At 40.8% G+C, this 20,726-nt stretch overlaps 1 protein-coding gene across 3 annotated transcripts in view; it reads left to right on the top strand.

The window, feature by feature from the left end:
- Positions 1-2,465: 2,465 nt before the first annotated feature.
- The window catches only part of TEC (tec protein tyrosine kinase), a 45,279-nt gene continuing 27,018 nt past the window's right edge, over positions 2,466-20,726 (top strand). Inside the window, exons 1-3 of one of the 3 annotated variants that reach the window (XM_030450196.1) lie at positions 2,473-2,552; positions 19,028-19,164; positions 19,293-19,473. In XM_030450196.1, the coding sequence (XP_030306056.1) occupies positions 19,336-19,473 (138 nt within the window). In that variant the 5' untranslated portion in view covers positions 2,473-2,552; positions 19,028-19,164; positions 19,293-19,335. Of the gene's footprint in view, positions 2,553-2,776; positions 2,800-19,027; positions 19,165-19,292; positions 19,474-20,726 lie in introns of those variants that run through there. The other 2 variants (XM_030450198.1, XM_008491818.2) reach the window with 2 other exon arrangements.

Genomic DNA, 20,726 nt, shown 5'->3' with positions numbered 1-20,726 from the left:
ATTAGTTCCTTTTTCTTCAAAGTGGACCTTTTCTTTAATCCTGAGGAAAAAACCATTTCCCTTGATGGAAGGCTCAACCTCTCCAGGCTGTAAAGCTTATACACATGTATAAAGGACACTTAAGATTTGAAAAGTACTTTTGCTCTTTAAGTACATTGGATCAGGACACAGTAGTAGCCCTGGTGATGGTCACTTTTAGATAGCTATGAAATGCAGGAGAAAAGCAAAACCCTTGCAAAATGAAAATTTGCACCAGTAGCTCTGCAAACCCTGGCACTGTGCAAGGATTTTCCTATCTCACAAACTGAACTCACACCACTTGCTCTGTATAACAACAGTGAAGACATACAGGCCACAAGAAACCAAACCTGTGCAGCAGAAAGTCAAATGCACAGTGCTACCCTGCTCACCAAGCCACGAGAGTGATGGGCAATACTTTTCCCCAAGGCTTTAAGAAAGCTTCCCAAACTTTTTTCCCAAAGTATTTAAGAGTAGTTGAGTCTTCCCTCAGTGCCTGTGCTCAGTATGTGTTTGTTTCCTGATGCTCAGCATTTCCTTGTCCTTTGCAGGGCTCTCTTCCGTGCTCTCACAGCAACCACCCAGCTCAGAGCAGTTAAAATCTGAAGCAGGCACAGCTAGCCTGCACCCAGCCTTCAGAGACCAACCTTCTTCAGTCCCTCAGAGGAATATCCTTGTCCTCAGAAGCAGTGTCATCTTTTTGTTGCTTTTGGTCTCACTGTCCTGTTGATATATTTATCTGCCACCGTGGTAGAAGGTGGGAGGGGAAGGGAGAGCATTTTTAGGACTGAGAACTGGCAAGCTTCATATAGCTTGCAAAAAACGTGATCCACACCTCCACCACCAGTTCTCAACTAGCTGACAAATCAGCATCGAAGTGGTTAACTCCTGGTCAGTAATTGTAAGGAGAGCAACTTCAGCATAGCAATAGCCATGTTTGGACCATGGAGATGTGCTCTCCTGTCCCTTTGCTGCAGCAGCTCTAGGGTGAAGTCTCAGCAGAAATGTAGCTGCTGCTTGTTAAGCTGTACTGTAGCATAACCACTCTTTGCAAGGTGACACTTCTTGCTGGAGCTCAGAAGTGCTACCTTATGGGGTAAAGATATTCCAAGCTCCTCCTGCAGCAAATGTTCAGGTTTTTTGCCCTTTCCTCCTGCCACAGCAGCAACAGAGAGGCAGGAGAAAGCTGTAGTTGCTGTTGCTTGAAAAATGAAGCAAAGTTGTTTAATTTACAAAAGTGGGTAAGGAGTTCTTCATGGAGTCTGTGCTACTACAAATAGGCAGGGACAGATTGGAGGCAGAGTGGTCAGAGCAGGCTAGTGGGACCGGTCTCCATGACATGGCTTTGTGGAGGCTGCCCATGTGTTTATCCCAGAGGTGCTCCATGTGCTAGGGATGGGGCCCTCTGACTCCTGGGACTCAGCAGGAGTGTGATGTGCTGGGGAGACATGGCCACAGCGCCAGGAGCGTAATTTGGAGGAAATCCCCCAAGTGAAAACAAAGGCTGTTTAAGTAATTTCCTCCTTGCTGAAAGACATCTGTGTTGATCCAGCGATTACACACTAGTCACAACAAAGCCATTCACTTGTAAGCAGCATAGACCTTACTTGTTTTCCTGTAGATTGACACTTAGAAACATGAGAGATATATTTCAGGTGAACTTACAAGCTCTTTGTCTTTCCATGAGGTTTTGCAGGCTGGCAGTTTTTATAGGTAAGGGTATGCTAAGAGAAGGAGGCAAAAAAGAGAAGCTAGGTGACATCTCATTGTAGACTGAAGTCTGGAGGTCAACACAGACACCTGCTGAGTGCAAAAAGCCACCTTCAGTTATTCCAGGTGTAGGTGAGAGTGACTGTTATACGAGTATGAGGGAACTCTGGTGGCCATCTGGGCAAGTGTATGGTGGGCATTACAGAGATCCATCGTGAGGGTTCCCAGCCCGCCTGGAACAGAGAGCTGTTCCCACTGCTGCCCTGTAGCCTCTAGCATAGTCCTGTGGCTGCTCACCCTCTGGTGGTTTGGAAACACCGACAGACGTGAGCCAAAGTACCAGTTACACACGTTTTAAAGCCAGGTGGTGCCAAGCAGTTGGGTGCACCCTCGTTTTGGGTGGAGAGTTTGCATCCTGCTCCAAGTTGTGTAATTTGCTTTTTTCATTTAGTTCACCTACACTTTTCTGGATCTGTTTGATGTGAGACACCTTACTTCAGCTTCTCTCTGCTCCGCACTTCCCGAACCTCGGAGGGAGCTCAAGCAGAGCTGCGGTCCCAGCCGCGGGGCGGAGAGCGGGCCCGGGGCCGCCCCCACCGCTTCCTCCGCACCGCCCCGCGGGGACCCGCGCTCGGCGGCAGGAGGAGGAGTAGGAGGTGCCGGGGCCATCGCCACCGCCGCTGCTGCCTTTCCGGGCCGGAGCGGAGCGGGGCAGTGCCGTGCGGGCCTCCCTGCCTCCCTCCGTCCCTCCCTTCTTTCGCGTCCCTCCGCTCCGGCAGCGCCAGGGCTTCTTCCGCGGGGGCGACGTCGGCCGGGACACCCAGGTAAGGCAGAGTCGGGACAGTCCCGGGAAAGGGACCGGGAGTGTGCGCGGGGGTTTATTTCACCGTGCTGCCAGCCGGGGCTGCTCCGAGCGCGCAGGTGGCCGAATCTGCACCCCACAGCGGCTCCCGGTGTGCCGTGCCGTGGCTCCTTGTCCCGGGTGGCGTGGTGGCTAAAGCAGAGCAGGTTGCAGCAGCTGGAAAAGTGGAAGCGATCCTTACTCCACGTCCGAGTGTCACCCGCGGACCTGTGAGCTGGAGTTGCTACAGAAGCTGCATTTTAAACCTTTGCTTAAAATCGCCATAATTTTGTAATATAAGGAGTTGTAGCCCAGGCTGCCAAATCCATTTTAAAGCTAACAGTTGCTGAGTATTTTCTTGCTTATGTGACTTCCTTCTCTAAGTTTTTTCTTACACTCATGTAGCCCTGGTGTGGTGCTTTATTAAGACCGTTTCGCCTCGTCTCAAGGCACATTTAGCTTTGTGTGCGAGTTTAGTCGTCGTATAAGATCTTGCTGCTTTCTGTCTCACAGCTTGGTTACCCTGTCTAGTGGTAAATGGTCTTACACGTTGTGGTAGGATACTGTGTACCTGCAGCTCATGCAGCATGGTGCTTTTCTACAGGCTTCCTTTCTGCATCCCTGTAAGTCAGAACCGGTAATTATTTTAACTATAAAATGAACTTTTTAGCATAGACATGAGCTCTCTGCTCATGGTTATTCCTCTCTACTCACAATGATAGATGTGTGCCTTGCTGTGACAAGTGCTTATCTGAAATACTTAGTATTATCTTATGAGTCAAACAAGTGAGACTGTAGGTTTTATAGATGGAAAAACTGACCATAGCAGAAATGCAGATAAAAAGGTTTCCTGTGAATCCTTTCCTTACGTGACTGTTTCTCTTACCTTTGTTATAGTGAGGCTGAAGGGCAAAACATCACTGTTTTTCTCAGAAACCTCCAATAACTGAAAGGCATGCTGTTACTTATGGCTGATATATAGATGTTTAGAGTATTTTGGGCCCCTGGGAAGCAGCACTGACATAAGCAGGCTCACAGCTGCACTTGAGGCAGTACCCACAGTGCTTTTGCACATGCTCCTTTTTCCTTTCAGCACACCAGCTGTGCAGCTCAGATCATGCCACCTGTTCAGAGGAGGCCCTTTGGGCAGTCTGGTCTTGTTTCAGGTGATGCCTTGAAGGCAGGGAGGTAACTCCTGGGTGCTCAGCTCATTTGATGACTATGGTTTGTAAGGACAGTACAGCAGGGAAGAGCCCATTTGCTATCAGAACTCTCATCTGAAAGTCTTCATTTTATCTAGGTTTTATTTGTCATGTTTTATTCATTGAGAAATTACATTTATGGTGAAATAACCGTATTTATCTCTGCATTTGGTTCTCAGTGAAAGAGTGGGTTACATGTCCTGCTAAATGTCTAAATGAATATCATGAACATTTTGAATTTGAATTGTTTCTTGTGAACTTGCCTTTGGAGTTCACATGGTTCAAACATACTGCCACTTAGACCTCTGCTGTGAAAGACCTCTCTGTTAGAGCAAGAGCTCAGGTCTGGCTCTCAGCTGCCAGTCCTGATTATGTTCGCCTTTCAAAATTTATAGGAGTACCATTTTTTTTTCTGTTTTAATGCATAATTTTAAAATCTTGTAAAATCATTGAGTGTGAGACAGCTAGAATTATGTCCTAATGAAGTTAGCCCACTTAGCCGTGGGCTCCGTATTGTGGATTTGGCATTGCAATGTACGCAGTAACCCGGCTGACTATTTGCAATGGCCAAAAAGGTAGAAAAATAAAATGGAGCTGATAAAACAATATTGTTTCATCTTGCCCTGAAACAGCATTGTATTCAGAAATGCTGTGCTGGTGTGGTATCCTGTAATTAATGTTAAAATAACTGGGAAGTCATTACTTTCACAGAATTGCTTGGAAGCAACAAGAAAAGTCTTCCCATCCACCAAATGTAGGTGCAATCTGCTGTAGCTTTAATTCCCTCTGTATTGTGTTAGACTAGATACACAAGATAAGGTGTACAATGGTGTAAGTTTCACACAAATATTTATAACTCAAATATGCAAAACATTTTCTGTGTAGTAGACAATAGAAGTCTGTGCTTCCTGCTGTCAATGCAACGATCATGGAAAAAATGTCTTCAGCCTCTGTTAACCATTGATCTCTATGATGTTTTTCTTCTTTTACTTGTTTTGATTTTTTTTCTTCAGTAACCTGTTACATTTTTACTGCTGAACTTGGACCGGTACTTTAAACAAGGCAAGTTTGTGTATGCCAGAGAATCAGTTCTAGCAGTAAACAATGGCTCTCCTGCAGAAATAGGATGAGAAAATACCAGCATAAAACAAAAAAGATATGGAAAGCAGTAGCTGAACAATCTGGAGTAAGGGTTGGTATGGAGAAGAGCTGAGTTGACTTTTTATTTTAAATATTTCAAAGAACATACATGCTTCTGAAGGTTATCATATATTTTTGGATTTGTGCCACAGATTTTTGTTATTACATAGATAAATCTATTTGTAAAGCACAAATATTTTGGCTAAAGTGACAGTAATGGTCATTCTGTTGTTGCACCATGGAAGTCAAAGTGATGATGTTCATTAAATGACTTGCTGATACCCATAGCTTCCTCTGTTACACACAGTGCAAGGGAAGGACTCTGGCGTCACTGCATGCAGCCTGACAGACCTCACTGAAGGGAGATCAACTCCATTTACCCAAATTCTCCTGGCCAGGGCCTCATGCTAGCACTAGACATTAGAGATATTACTGATATAACTGATATTACTGGGCACAAATCTCCAGAAACCAATGAACTACCTGCATTTTAACAAATGGTCAGACAGGTCCAAATAATGTATTTTTTGTTCACAGTGTTACTTTTAAAGGCAAATCCCCAGTTTTCTTTGATGGCACTCAGGCAGAGGGACATTAATGTCCTCCTCCTGGTCTGTTTTTTGGAATGTGTTTTCTAAATAAAAAAACATTCAAAAAGAAAGCAGTGTGTATGTGAGAAAAGCCAGTGGTTAGGTGTATGCTTATGCCCTTTTGTGTGGCATGACAGAAGAGGAACTGAGGAGCAGAGGCTTGTGATTGACCACTGCCCCGTGGCCATTACAACTCTGGCAGTTCTCAGTCATCCCCTGCCCTGGCTCAGCCACACGGGCCATGATTCAGAGTCAGGGAAAATACCATGTGAGATGAAACTTTGAAAACAAGACAGATTTCTTTTTAGATGTGAGGAGCAGAGTCTCATCATAAGAGAGGATTTGTGGGAAAGGGGGTGGGTTTTTTACAATTTCCTAGATGTGGAGGTGTGATGGAATAATGAGAGGTCCATTCCTTGCAAGCACCATGAAGCAGCTGCTGTGTAGAACTGGGATCATGAAATCTCTGAAAGAGTTGCAGAAGCCTCCTAGGAGGCTGTCCTACTCATGGTCAAGATTACCTTTCTTAAGAAGAGTGACATCACCTACTAGAAGTCTCTAGTTTTGACAATACCCAAACATTATGAGGAAAATGACATTGCTAAAAACATGCATCTTGGTTGGATGACTCTGTCCTGCATTCTGGGCAGTTCAGAAAGGCCTATGCCTAATTTGGTGTGGTCCAGCCTTGGTAGTATGGGCAGGAGGGACATTTTATGGGAGCCTGCTGCAGAGAGACAAGTTTCTCTGGGAGGGCCTGAGTCTGGCCAACAGCTGATGTATGAGAGGTGTTCCTCATCTACTGAGGGCAGCAGTGAGACTCAGTTCTTGGTGACTGGAAGAAGTGTTTGGACACAGTTTCAGTCACAGCCTCTTTCCCAAAGCTGAGCAGCAGTGTGCCAGTTGAGCTGCCCTGCCCCGTTATAGTTCTTAAGGTGAAAATTCCATGTGATATGAAACAAATGCAAGAAGAAGAAGAAAAAAAATATTACAGTGTGCAAGGGTATGTGGGACCAGGGTGAATGCTTTCTTGGCACTCCTTTTCTTCATTCATGTTTCTCTTATCAGTGGATGTCTGAATGGGTACCACTTTGCCACATGTGGAGTGTAAGTTCGTGTATGCTCAAGTAGGTCACAGCTGAGTTTCCTGTCAGGAGGGGTTTTGCTCAGCCCTGTGCATGTTACAAGCTTCAATCTGATTAAATTGTCAGAATTCTCTAGAAACTAGGCGATGAGGTTCTTCCTTCTGAACCAGGGTCTGGGCAGGACACCAGGACCCTGACCTGCCACAGAGTGCAGCTGTCACGTCAGACCGAGAGCAATTCCTGACCCTTTATGCTTACTAAACAAAAGACAACCTTCTCCCCCAACTCCAGGATAGCTACAAACCTTGCCATCAGACACAGATGATAGCTCAGCTTCAGATTTAGATGAACATAGTATCCCTTGTGACTCTGTCATAGGCAAGTCTGCTTCTGTCAGGGTGGTGGGACCTGGCTGCCCAGGGAAGCTGTGGATGAGATGACCTCTCAACAGAAGACACCATTTTTTCATTAGGACACTGTTTCAGACACTGGCTGGTCAGAATGCTTCACTTTGCTTTATCATGACATACCGTGAGGATCAACTTGTCCTCAGTGCTGAGGGCTGGTGCCAGGCTTGCATCTTAGGTGACCTTTGTTCATCCCCAGTGGCTCTTGAATGGTTCAGTTCTTGGGAGGAGGCAAATTTACAGCTCCAGTGTGTCAGATGAACTGTGAGGATCTGTTTCATGGGAGTGGGCTTTGAAAATGACATGGTGAGGAGCTCTGGGGTGTGATAGCCATGAGGGATTGGCTGGTGGGATGCTGTTCTGTGTCAGGGGCTGCAGGTGGCTCCTTTGCCGTGGAGGTGATTCTTTCTTCCTACCAAGACACTCTCAAAGCATGAGGGGGATTGCAGCTGCCTGAATGGAAAAAAAAAAAAAAAAAGTAGTGAGCAAGTGGCAAAATTCACTCATTTCTTTTTAGGTACTTCTCTGTATCTCTTTCACTGAAACTAACTCTGAAAGTCAGTGCGAAGCAGTCACTCCCTATGAAAACCTGAAACTATGTGGCTAAGGGCTATCTTACATTTCCAAAGTCTTCACTTTAGCCCTTTTAATTTTGACCTTAGTGGAACTGGATGGCAGCAGCCCAACTTCTGCTGACAACCTTTCTGCAGTATCCTTCTGCCTTGCCATAAATAATCAGAGTGGATTACATGGAGAATAATACTCTCAGGCATTAATGACTATATCTGCATGGTGTTGGAAGCAAAGCTTAAGTTACATACAATTCCTTAAGATGCTAAAAGTCTTGCAACACCTGTCAAGTGCCCCTCATTCCCTGTTTAGCTTGCAACAGTTAAGACACCCCAGTATGTAAGACCTGACATCAAGGGGAGCAGAGATAATGAGCCACTGGGCTAGAGATGCTCACTATCTTGCAGGAGTGTGAGGGAAAGCACAACACCCCACCTCTGCCTCAGTTATGTTTATTTTCAGATTCAATGAGAATTTTTCCACCTGTATTAACACTTATGTTTTATCATGAGTGAAACTAAAATCCTGTGTTATTCCTTGTTGCTTAGGCTGCACTGTGCATGAAAAAGAAATTCTTCAAGATTGCAGAATAGATTTTTAAGATTGTATTAAGAGACTTTATTAGTAAGCAGATGAAATGCAAGTAAAAGTTTAGAAATTTAGCAGAACTTTACATAGAATTTTAGGGTAAAACTCTGTGGTATTCACCTCAGTAATATCATTCTTCCAAGTTTCTCTTCAGAAAGTACCCACCAGAATGGATTCGACTTAAAGAGGTATTTGCCCATTTTTAATTTTTTAATCCCTACCATAAGATACATGTGGTTCAAGCACAGAGCAACACAGAAACAGAAAGGCCTTGTTAGATGATTAGAGGAAATGAAAGCTTCTCAAAATGAGGTATCAATGTCATTCATTGAATTGCATAAAGCTTGAGAACATAGAATTTGATCTGGTAGCATTACTTGTAAAATGTTGAGAGAAACCAAGTGATCGTTCTCTCACCATGTCAGTGAAGTGACAATGTGGTATGATGGTGAGGAAATTCTGAATTTCATTTATGTGAAATTTTCCTTGTAACCCACCCAACATAACAGAATAAGAGAGTCTGGAATCAGAAGATAAGAACGCTGATCTTGCCAATGCCGTTGCTTTGGTATGTGTAGTTCTGGATCGCAGGATGTGGCAACAGTAGTATGAGATCTTGGCTGAAATGTAAATGGTCGTTCACTTTGGGTCCTATCTCCTGTGTGTGTTTCACATCAGAGGGTCATGTATCCTGGTGAAAACCATGCAGGGGAAACTTGACAACCAGGAACTTGCAGTATTTTCTGTCCCCCTCTTGTTTCCTTGCATTTTTCCTCAGGCACAGGAAGGCAGTTTTGAGCTGTAACTCAAGATATATCATCCCTGTCTGTATGAGAGTGGTTTGGGGCTGGTCAGCTACTCAGTAAGTGCAAAAAATCAGTGGCTATCAAATGGCCTTATAATGCTACCTGAAGAGAAAAACTCTGGGGCAAAAGATGCCCACTTATCAACATGGATGCCAACACATGAATTGTTGCCAGTAGTTCTGCATCTGGCTCAACTTCACAGGTTTTCCTTCAGCTGGAATTCACCTGTTTGTGTGTAGTATCCAGCTAGTCTGATGGGCACTTGTTTCTGTCTCTATTCAAAACCAGTTATTAATGTAAATGTATATTTTTTACATTAATGGTCCTATTAATGAATGTGTTTAAACATAGTATAGTTTATACATAGTGGTATATTTGGCATTCAACTGTCATAATAACGAAAAAAGTATGTTATGTTTATATTTAGTATTTGTTGCTAGCATCTTACCACACAGCATATGGTTATCGTAGGCTATGTCTTTTGCAAGCTTTATTTTGTGGAAAGTGTAATGCTGGTGTACAGATGTTAGAACTGTTCCTGGTGGAAGGTTCAAGATATGCAGGAGCTGTGCTAAACAGGTTTATGAGCAAGAGATTAAACTCTTGCCTCAGATAATGTTACTGCTCAGTGAAATGCATCAGCCTGATGATCTTGAAGGTTCTTTTCAACCATGATGATTCTATAATTCTATGATTCTCACTTCAATGTTATGGCTTGCTGCTAAGATTTTCTTAATGCACCATCTGAAAAGCAACTAGAAGACTAACTAAAAAGAGATTATTTTATTAAGTTTATTCTCTTTTTAGAGAAAGAATGGTTGGTTTTGTGCCCACAATAGGGATGCTAACAGCTATTGTTATGGGATAGACACAAACTTGGCTCACTTCTGATCTACATGAATGACTAAGAAAGGCGGGTGCTTGATAAAAGATATAAAGAAGGTAATGATTTTAACAGTATGAAGAGTAGACTGTAATCTTCAACAACCTGGGATAAAGTAGCAGCATATCCCTGGAGCTGGTTCAGGACTCTCTCAGCTGCTTCTGTTAAATTGGTGTTCACATGGAAGGAAAACAAAACCGCAACCATCACTTATCTGTAACCTAGTGCTTGTCCAAAGGTAATGTTCTCTTCTGCAAGCTGCATGCCTATGAGTCTCCATAAATACTCTGAAAGACACCTACTTTTTTACATTTTTTTCCCTTTCCTTACACTCTTTCCAGCCATATACTTACTTTTATGATCATGCAGTCCTTAGATGGGAGGTAGCCAGCTTATTACAGATGGATCTGGACTCAGTTTTTCAGAAGCCATCACTTCTCACTCAGGCTGAAGTATGCATGTGTAGCTGTCATTCTGTAGGTATTAACCAGATGGCTCTTATGCTGCAGGTGCTACAAGTTTTTATCAGTTTTGGAAAGCAATACAATTTTCATATACCTGCAAAAGGAGAATAATATCTTGAGGAGCACAACAGAAAAGATAAAAGGGTTATACCTGAAATCTGATGAGTCAATTCCATCTGACTAAAGAAAATCTGATGACTGAAATTATAGAAATAATCCTAGAAGACAAACAGATAAGGAGCTACTGCCTACTGTCAATTTAGGAAATAATATTTTCCCCAAAGGAGTAAAAAGTTACTTTACATTTCTTCTGAATAAAATGTAAGTGCAAAAAGCAGGTGACAGGTGCCTAGGTAAACAGCTTTTCTGTGGCTTCAGAATTTCTATGGCTTCAGCTGTGCCATGTAGATGTACCAGGGGCAGTTCTTCAGTGGAGAGAGAATTATTTTTCTTAGAAATTCAGGTTTGCTTATTGCTAGCAAAGTGTGTTCAAGGAAGGGAAGCTTTTCGTCAGCCACTGATTGAGTTTTCTTGGTAACTTTTAACTTGGTAACCTGATCACAGGTAAAGATCTAGAAGGCTGGGTGTTGCTTTATAGTTGGAATACTATTGCAGGAGATTGGTTCTAGCTCCAGGATGAATGGGCTTGGGACAGAGGAGAGGTGGTGATAGACAGTTAATAGTGCTTTATTTCTACTGTTTGGCACTTTAGGAGGTATGTTAGCCCAATGGACAAAACAAGACTGATCATGTTCAAGTTAGTGCAAAACTAACTTGTATTGCTATCAGTTACTTGGCATGTATGCTGGCAGAGCAGAGAGAGTTAACTTTAGTATCTGGAGAACAAGTAGTTCTCTAACTTTAGTAGTCAAAGAACAAGTAATTGTTTAAGGGGAAAATGTTCATCTTAAAGTGTTTGGAAAGAGAAGTAACTGAGGAAGTATTAGTCATTCCCTGTGCATAAAACAAGTCATAAGTTGTATGTATTACAGGAATTCAGTTAGACCATGTCAAAAGACTGTCTTGAATACTAAAATAAATTAAGCTTATTTTTGGTGTAATGCATTACTTGCTCACCTCTGATTGTATAATATTTGGAAAGACAAACTCAGATTGTGAAGAAAGTGCAGTAAACTGACTCCTTTACTGACATTAAAAAGGGTTGTCTCAGGTACCTGCTGACCTCTTTTCCTTTATTTTTTTCACCATAGATTTTATTTGCTTTCTTTGATTTGCAGTTTTGTGTACAATGGCCATTGACTTCTTAGTCAATGGTGAGCTTTAGGATTCCTAAACAGAATTGGGTTCAACCTCTGATTTAGCAGAACATTTATTTTTCCAGCTCTCTGAATCTCCAGTTTACTGGAGAAGAAGGAAAAGCTTTTTCACAAGTATCGCCCATTTCCTTTGCCAATCTCATCTTTGCCTGTTGCTTTAGTAAGTGGGTGTTACTGTTTCTCTGGCCTTCTTATCAGCAGGGTACTTTTCAGGAAAAAGGCTGAGGCAGCAGTTCTGCTTTCTGCCTGGCAATGTGGAGTAAGTGGGGAAATGGTGGAACAGCCCTAATTTGTGTAGAAGTGATGTTAATAGTCTCTGACCTGAGACTTTGCTCCTCCAAATCAGGATGATTCTTCCATTCTCCTCTCTGACTTTACTTTGGAAATATTTGCCCAAACGAAGAGGACTGTCTCCTTTTTGAATGTACACACACACATAAGGAGGACCAGTATACCACATACGACCTCCCAGTACAGTTCCTCAGCTTCCCTTTCTGTTCATGCTTTAGCTTTTACCTCTTCTCTGTTAGAAGAGGATGTATGATATTTGTGCAAGTAAGCCACATGAATATTCTTTACCAGGCTTTTACGCTGCATGAGTGAAAATGCAAATCTCTTTACACTCTGCCTTATCTGGCCAGCTAAAGTCAGCTCCTCACACCAACTTGAGCTCCTGCTGATGGCACCTTAGCTGGTAAGAGCTGCTGTATGTCAGCAGAGAGTTAAGCTGCCATTTTCACTGCACTTTGTACATCATATTTAGAAATAAAAATAAAACTGAGCAACACCAAAGGCCCTAAGCAACAAAGCTTAGACCTGGGAAAATCTTCTGTGGCCCTTCTGAGAGTTAATATCAAATGTCAGTATATAAAAATGTTACTGAGGCTTGGAAAAATGGCAACAATTGGCACACCAGGCAGTTTGTGTAGTTGGCTACAGCATTCTTACTCAGCTGTTTAAATTCAACACTATGGTAGCACTGCTTCCCTCCTTCAAAAATTGGAAATCTACCCTGAGAAAGAAGTCTCTAAAAAGAAAGTGAAGCTGTTGTTGGTTTTTTTTTAATTTTCTTCTCTAATTTTAATCTTACTTTGATTGAATCAAATCTGTAATAATGAAAATACTTTTCTCACATGTGATCTTCCCAGCTGTTGCAGGAGGTTTTGTCAGAAAGCCCATCTGGGGATAAGTTACCTTGTTGCAAAGGTTGGGTCTACCTGTGTGCTAAGGCCATGATATATACAGTCCTGGAAGCTCATGGAAGCTGTGTGAATGCAGTGAATGCTGCTGACAGGAAGGATATTTTAGTTTATGTCAGACTGCATATGGCTTCTGGTAAACTCAAAATCCCAAGTTCTCAGTAGAAGAGGTCAGGTCTGCCTGCAGAAGACTTGACATTGGGTTTCTTCTGTGGAACACACTGTTCAGTTGTGGTAGGCCATGCCGAAACCTTTTCATAGTATATAGCAAAAATAAGGTGGTAACTCTGGATGCTGGAGTGGAATTTAAGCATGTATCTAACACTAGTAGGATTATTATGGGAATAATCACAAGGATTGACTGCTGCATATGGGTTGAGCAGAGGGTGATGTAAAGCCGTGCTATGTACATGATTACAGAATTATCTCATTTTCTTGAGTCTAAAAAAGCCTAGACTGGCTGAATATTTGAGGTTTTCTTACTGTTAAAAATTTCCTGTGTAGGGCTTTGAATAAATTTTTAATTACCTTTCCCATAATTATGGTGAATTCCATCTGGTTTCTATGTATGTTTATACATATAAAAACCTCTTCTTGTGAGTAGAATTAACCATCAGATTTTCCTGTTATAATGTTGTTACTCTGTTGTTACTCTGTGGAAAAGGAGATGGATGGAAGTAAAAGTTAAATAGGTAATAGGTATATAAATACTTTAGTAGGTAACGGTGAAGAGCAACAAATACTTTTCACAGTTATTGAAAAAGCAGCAAAAATAAAAGCTTGGAGATATTATAGCAATGACACTTGACTGGCCATAAATACAACAGGGAACAAGTTCATGTTCAGAAAGATTTGCAGCTCTTGGGCTGGGTGGTTTGCTGATCTTTAGTACAGAAAGGATGATAATTTTTTAGTCTTCAGTGAAATTGCAAGATGAACACAACACCTTTTGGCTAAGAAAGCAAACACAGGACAATGCAAGAGCTGAATACCTGCTCTAGCACCAGTACTATTTCTTGGGGCAGTGACCCATTCAAAAGCTTCTTATCTTCAGAAAGGAGAGGTGGCTGAGTGTGCAGAAGGTCAGTAGGCTGAAAAAGCCTTTGGATTTTACTACTTTATCTGGTGTACCTTACATTCCTCTGAAGGAAACTAAGTTTTAGCTTCATTTTCTTCCAACAAAGAACATTACAAAGACTAAAGAGACTTTTTATCTGAGTAAACTGAAGGCAAAACACTCAGTGCACCTTTATAGGTATTGCAGAGCTTTTGTGTGGAAGAAAAAAAAGCTACAAATACTTAGCTCTAGAGGAATGAATAAAAATACAAGAATTTGTTGAGGACAGTGCAAACATCTAATATCCATCCTTTTAAATCAGTCTGTCTTTTAAAAAGTGTCCTATATATAGTGTTACCAACTCAAAGTAATCAGTCTGTCTTTTAAAAAGTGTCCTATATATAGTGTTACCAACTCAAAGTAATCAGTAAATAATTAAAAAATACTCATGGCAACATGTTTTCTACATCACGGGTAGTAATGTAATTAATTTCATAAAGCAAAGGTTTGTTTCCTGAATAGTTTATTAATGAGAGAGTTGAAGAAAGTGAACAATCATGCAGTGAAAGGATAACTGAGTCATTGTACTGCTCACAGGAGGTCACGATAAAGAGCAATAGCTGAGTTAAAAATTGTTTGGAGACATATATGTATCATTCTCATAAATGTGAACACATCGTTGTAAGAGGAAAGAAACTCTTTTGCTGCTCTTACCATTTTCCCCCAGCTGTTCTGTGCACCTTGGCTCTGCTTCTTTTGTGATGCTTGATGGTCCAGTGTGGTGAGATTAACTCTCTTGGTGTCAGCTGACCCAAAGAGGAATCATCACTTTTTTCAGCATTGTTTTCTTTGCTTACCCCAGCTACCTAAGTTATAATGCTAAAAGGAAACAAACACTTGTATTTGGTAAAATGTGGTGAGCCTGACTCCTCCTGTGTGTACGTGAGTAGCTTTCAGCTGAACAAAGGATATTTTGCAACATCACATTGCTATTTCAGAGAATCTCCAGTCAAAGGGTTGCCACTGGGTTAGTCCTTAGACTATTTACTTTTAAACTTAAATTTAGTACAGACAAATATGAATTTTACTTTCACAGGGTCTGATTATATGTAAAATTAGCCAGTTATTCTATGCTGGACTTTCAAACAGAGACCTGGGTTTTGCAAACCTTTGGGTCTAATTTTGAAATCTGTTAGAAAGTAGCCGCCTAAAATTGCATTTCTCAGTTAAAAAAAAAAACAACAAAACCAAACAACTTTGCATATGATAGATGTGGTTTCCGAGAGCCTTCTGTTAAAAAAAAAAAAAAAAAAAAAAAAAAAGGAGGAAAAAAGCACTAATCTAAGTCTTTTTTTCTTCTCCTTTTCCTGGTATAATATGGATTTTAGATATCACTACATTTTTTCCACCTTAATTCTAATTGTAAAATTATGAGGGATTACACCAAAGTGTATTTTTTCCATGTGTGTTTTTCTGTGAAATTTACCATTTGAATAGGGATTAATAGCAGTTGTTCTCTTTTACTTCTTTGTAGTTTGAATTTACAATCTTAGGTGTGGGGCAAAAAGGCTGTTCTACCATGTGAAACCCAAGAGCAGATTTTGCAATCCTATCTTACACTAAGTAGTAATTATTCAAATAAGCCTGTGCTGAATACTCATGTATTTAACAATTCACATGTAACTTGGTTTGTAGTTTCATGGTTTCATGATAAAGCAACAGCAGCTTCAGCAGAAAAAAAACAGGGTAATGAGTTCTCCTTTTCTTCTTCCTTCTGTACTGTTTTTCCTCTCTACCCAGAGCTGCAGTGTGCTGCCTATTCACTTACTGCAGCTGTTTGCAGGGCCACTTGGTACCTGATTAGCAAATTGATCCCAATGAATTAAAGAAGACTCTCTGATTATTTTTTTTATTTCAATCATTGAATATTACATAATTTTAATTAATGCAGTGTGCTAGGTGATAACATTTTCAGTGTTAAAGACACAGACCTGGAACTGGTACCAGTTTGGATTCACAGGCTCAAAATCTGAAAAGGAGCAGTTGAGCAAGATGCTGTGAAATCCAAGTCAGAAAGCTAGGGATGCTGATTTCTAATAGAGATTCTCTGTCTTGGATTTTAGCCCTTGAGCTCATCATGAAGGCTCTGCATGGGTAAATGTTACCATCACTATGAAGAGGTTGAAACTCAGAAAACTCAGAGTTCCAGCTTGCTTTTAATTTTGTTTTCAGCCACAGGTGAATGTTTTCTGTTGCTGTTTCTTAGATATTGTTATGATAAATGTGTTTTTCTGAATGCCTTTATTCTTCTGAATTACTCCATGATTCTGCGTGATAAAAAGTTTGTGCCACAGAAGGTATTTATTACTTAATGCATTGCTATCAAAGAAGCCCTGGTCAGATTGGGATTCACTTTTTCTTTTCTACTCATTAGAACTTTCACTGCAACTTTCATCCATTTATTCAACAGTTTGAATATTATCTGTGCTTTCAGAGCTCCTTATGGTGACTAATTGTTTCAATAAATAAACAAAATCCAGAAGCTGGGTGTGGGATTCAAGAGATACATGGGTAGTGTTGTAGCTGCTGGGGTTACCTCATCACTTAGTGCCTCAGTTTTCCCAGCTGAAAACCAGGAAAAGTGGGATGCCTAAGAAGCCATCTACAAGTAAGAACTTAATTCAATATTGATCAAGATGTACAAAGTAACGGATTTACAATAATAGTTCTTTTCATTTATCCTGAGGAAGATGTGTGGTGGCTTCATGGACATATAGGTGAATATTTATATAATGTGAAGATGGATCAGGGGAAGCTGATGCTGAGTTTTCATAATTCAAGTTGGTACTTTTGGTCCCCCCTGAGCCTCCCCAGAATGCTGAGCATCTGTAACTCTTTTGGATTGAAGTCATAAGTCTGAGTCCCCAGCATTTCTGCAAATCAGATCATATTTGTTATCATGTAAACTATGATGTTGGCAGGGAACAGGGCAAGTCCTTGGCAGGAGTTACTTGTGAGAAGTTTAGATGGGCGGCAACACAAATCTCCCAGGGCTGTTTCGAAGAAGATAACAATGTGTCATGCAGTTTCATCTCCTGAAGGGTGGTCTGGGAACAGTGGAATATTTGGGGTGAAAAGTAGAGAAAAGTTCTAAAACTGTATTGAAGAAAATAAGTGATGTATAGCTTAAGAGATAAGGATGGATATTAGAGGTGCTTCTCAAGGAAGTATTGCAATTTTTGAAAGGAACTTGCAGAGTAAGACATGAGGGTTCAGCTGTCCTGAGCCTTTTTTAATGGAAACAGATACAAGGCTTGAGCCAGTGACTTGGAAAAAACCAAAGCAAAACAGGTTTCTGTGACCAAATATTGAGTCAGAGTCTTATCATCTGACTTGGGGAACTGGTTCTTATCTGCAAAGATCTGCAAAGCAGCAATAATTCAGTGTAGCAACCAAGTGCAGATGTTGACAAATTACATTATGGTATGGGTTTTTTTTTTTAATTTTTAACACAGATTTGTTTTTTAGGGGTTATTATACAATGTTAATGTGACCAAAGAGGGCTGGCAGGGAAATATTTTATCTTAATCAGTATTAAAATGTGAAATTATAATTTATTTTGAATCCTTCTTGTGCTTTCTAGTGTATGTCTATGGGGATCTCTGAGACACTGATTTAAAAGAGAAATAATAATTGTATTTTTCTTAAGGAACAAGTGAGAATTTGTACTATAGAGAACAGAAGGATTGTTTTGAGTGGAAGAGCCAGTGATAGGAACCCTTATAGTTTCATGTGCTTTAGCCTGAAACTGAAGGTTAATACTAACTTTTAATTCTTTGTACAACATTTGTATACAACCATTGTGAATGGTTGTATCCTTCCTTCTGTTACTACCTTTAAGACTGTCAGTTTATTTTTAAGGGCACAATAAAACAGGTTTTAGCAGCTCAAGTAATTAAAAAGTGCACTCAATACAATTATTACTTCCAAAAGGTCCATCTCATTCCCAAGAATGCATTGTGACAGATGACCAACAGAGTGTATGCATGAATGTGCATCAGAGTAAGAGGAAGCCTAAAAAGAGATTATTCACAATAATCACCATTTCCAATCCCACTATAGTCTTTTACTTATGCATACTAACCTGCTCTTATTTTGTAGTTCCACCTAACCCACAGACTAATTTTTCAGCATATGCAGAAATATACCTTGAAAATAAAAGAATGTTTTAAAGGAGTGAACAACTACATCCAGCTGAGTAAAATGGCAGCAGTGTGGGATGTGAGAGCTTAGTTGGCCTAAACAGGGTGAAATATGGTATTGAGACTCGACTGGAATGCAGTGGGTGTAATTCCACATACTGTCACTACAAATAATTCACTGAAGTGAGTTTATTTGGATTTAATTTTATTTAAGCTTTACTTTTGTAAGGTAATATTGTGAGAGGGGGGGTTGGCTTTTCAAGCTTCTCTGAACAATGCTGTGAAATGCACTGTTTTGTCTATGGTGAAGTTATGTTGGTCACAAGAGAGAAATGTGACACATCTTCATTAGAGCTCTTGGAGCGTGTCCAGAGGAGGCCACTGGCACCTGCAGAGGGCAGGGAGGGATGGCAGGGAGGGATGGCAGGGAGGCAGCAGGCAGGTGAGGGAGGAGCTCTGCAAAGAAAGGAGAGTCTGGCAATGTCTCTGGCAGGGCATCAGAGCCACATTTGTAAACAAAGTAACTGTGGGTATGTTATTTTTTTATGTACTCCTGAGTCTGTCTTACAGGTATTAATCATGATGTAAGTCTTGAAAGCAGTTTGACATACTGCTTTGAGCAACCATACCTGTCAGAAGTAAATCACTTAGGTTGTTGATGGTCAGCATGAAGCCTTTTTAAATAGAAGAGGTCATATACTTTCTGAAAAATAAGCTTTAACTGTGTTCTGAAATAGACATTTTCTGATGTCCTTTTTGTGTCTGAAAACTTTTGTTAATATAATTGGGGTGAATTTTCAAAATTACTTTTACTGGTCCTTGTTCAATTTTGTATAATGAGCTTTTTTGCAAGTGGCATTTATATATGCACAGATCTTAACTATTAAAACTTTGATATGCATTAGGACTTTGTAATGAATAACAGTTGTACTCTGATGTTTGCCTGGGGCACATTTTGGACTTCTCACTCAGATTTTCTGTGATATAGGCTGCTGAGTGCCTTATTTCATCCCAGTGAGGTATGGCTTTTGGCTTCCTGGGAGCATGCCAGTGCAGCCCTCAGCTGAGTGAAACCTGAACTTCCTTGTCTAATATTTAACTTCTTTAAACTTCCAGATGCTTAGGGTGAACTTCAACTTTCTGTATATTCACGTAGTTTCATTTACATGTAGAAGCACATTTTACTACAGAAATTTCCAGTTCTATGATCCTCCAGAGATATCATAATGATTTATTCCTCTTGTCTTTAACAGGAACTGATATTCAATGGCTGGAAACAGCTGATAAGTGGCTGAAATGAATACAACTACTATCCTACAGGAGATTTTGATTAAAAGATCACAGCAGAAGAAGAGGACTTCTCCCTTAAACTACAAAGAAAGGCTTTTTGTACTTACAAAGTCTATGCTAACGTATTATGAAGGTCGAGCAGAGGTAGGAGATGCAGATTTATACTAAAGAGTGTCTTTGTTCCTGTTTGCTTTTGGATACTATTGGCTTTTTTCCTACTGTATATCATACTGTCAGGTGCAGGGAGGGGCAATGACCACAGGTACAATGAACATGAGGTGCCATTTCTCTTCGATTTATAATGCAGATTGACAGAGAAGTTGATAACTTATCTGGTAGTCAGTGTGAACTGGTTCTTAGTTGGAGCAGTAGTGTATAGCCAGGATGCTAGCAATAAGATAAAATAGCTTCTATAGCTGGTCATCCAAACCGACTTCTTCTCTATAGAGAGATGAAAGGTCACTGGGATGTGATCCCACTTTTCTGTTATCAGCAAAATTGCTGAGGGTGCTCTCTGATCCATCATTCAGGTTATTAATGAAGATGTTGAATGGGACCAGAAGAGGTATTGACCCTTTCTGGTACATTGTGTGGTACACTGTTAGTCACTACTTGCCTCAAGATTTAGTGCCACTGACCTCCACTCTCTGGGTCTGGCTGTTCTACCTGGCTGTTTTCAATCCACCTCAGAATTTCTGTGTTTTTACTGACTGTGCATTTGAAAGTACTTTTTTTTTTCCCCAGAGAATAAATAGGCTGGGGCTAAGAAGTCATCTGAAACTTGTCTTGCATACTTGTACTGTGACAGCTTACATTCAGGTCAAATAAAAATTTAACTAACAGGTTTTACAAGTCTAGTTGTCACCTTTAAGAACTTACCACTTCCAGCTTTCTCCTTTCAGCTTTCCCTTCCCCCTACAGGTTAATGTCCTCTATTTAAAATACTCTTCCAGGAGACTACATGGTGGATCTGTCTGAGAGTGAGTTTAAATTATCAGTTTCATTTGCAGTGAGATGGAACCAGGCTGCCCATAGTGCCCTCAGCTGTAACTGTAGCATCTTAAAATATTCCAGTCTAGGATAAGGAGAACTGGGAGGAAAATATGCATTATACCAACACTTGCCCTGAAATTTTCTGCTGAAATGGGCAAGTTCATCTCATCTCTGACCTAGCCTTGCAGGCCTTTCTTATCCATTTGAACTGGTCCTGCCACTTCTTGGAATCCGTACTGCTGTGGAAAAACTTGGTAATCAGAAGAAAAATATTTGATCTGGTTTTATTTTTGCTGGATTAGTGTTCTGCTAGGTTAACAAGATGTGTTAGCTCTGTGCAAGAGTTAGCAAGCATCACAGTTGGTGCCAGGTGGTAGAAAAGGACAGGATGCTGTGACTATTAA

The sequence above is a fragment of the Calypte anna genome, chromosome 4A (genome assembly GCF_003957555.1).
Source record: "Calypte anna isolate BGI_N300 chromosome 4A, bCalAnn1_v1.p, whole genome shotgun sequence".
NCBI classification, from domain to species: domain Eukaryota; kingdom Metazoa; phylum Chordata; class Aves; order Apodiformes; family Trochilidae; genus Calypte; species Calypte anna.
This window is presented reverse-complemented; position numbering and strand designations above follow the sequence as displayed.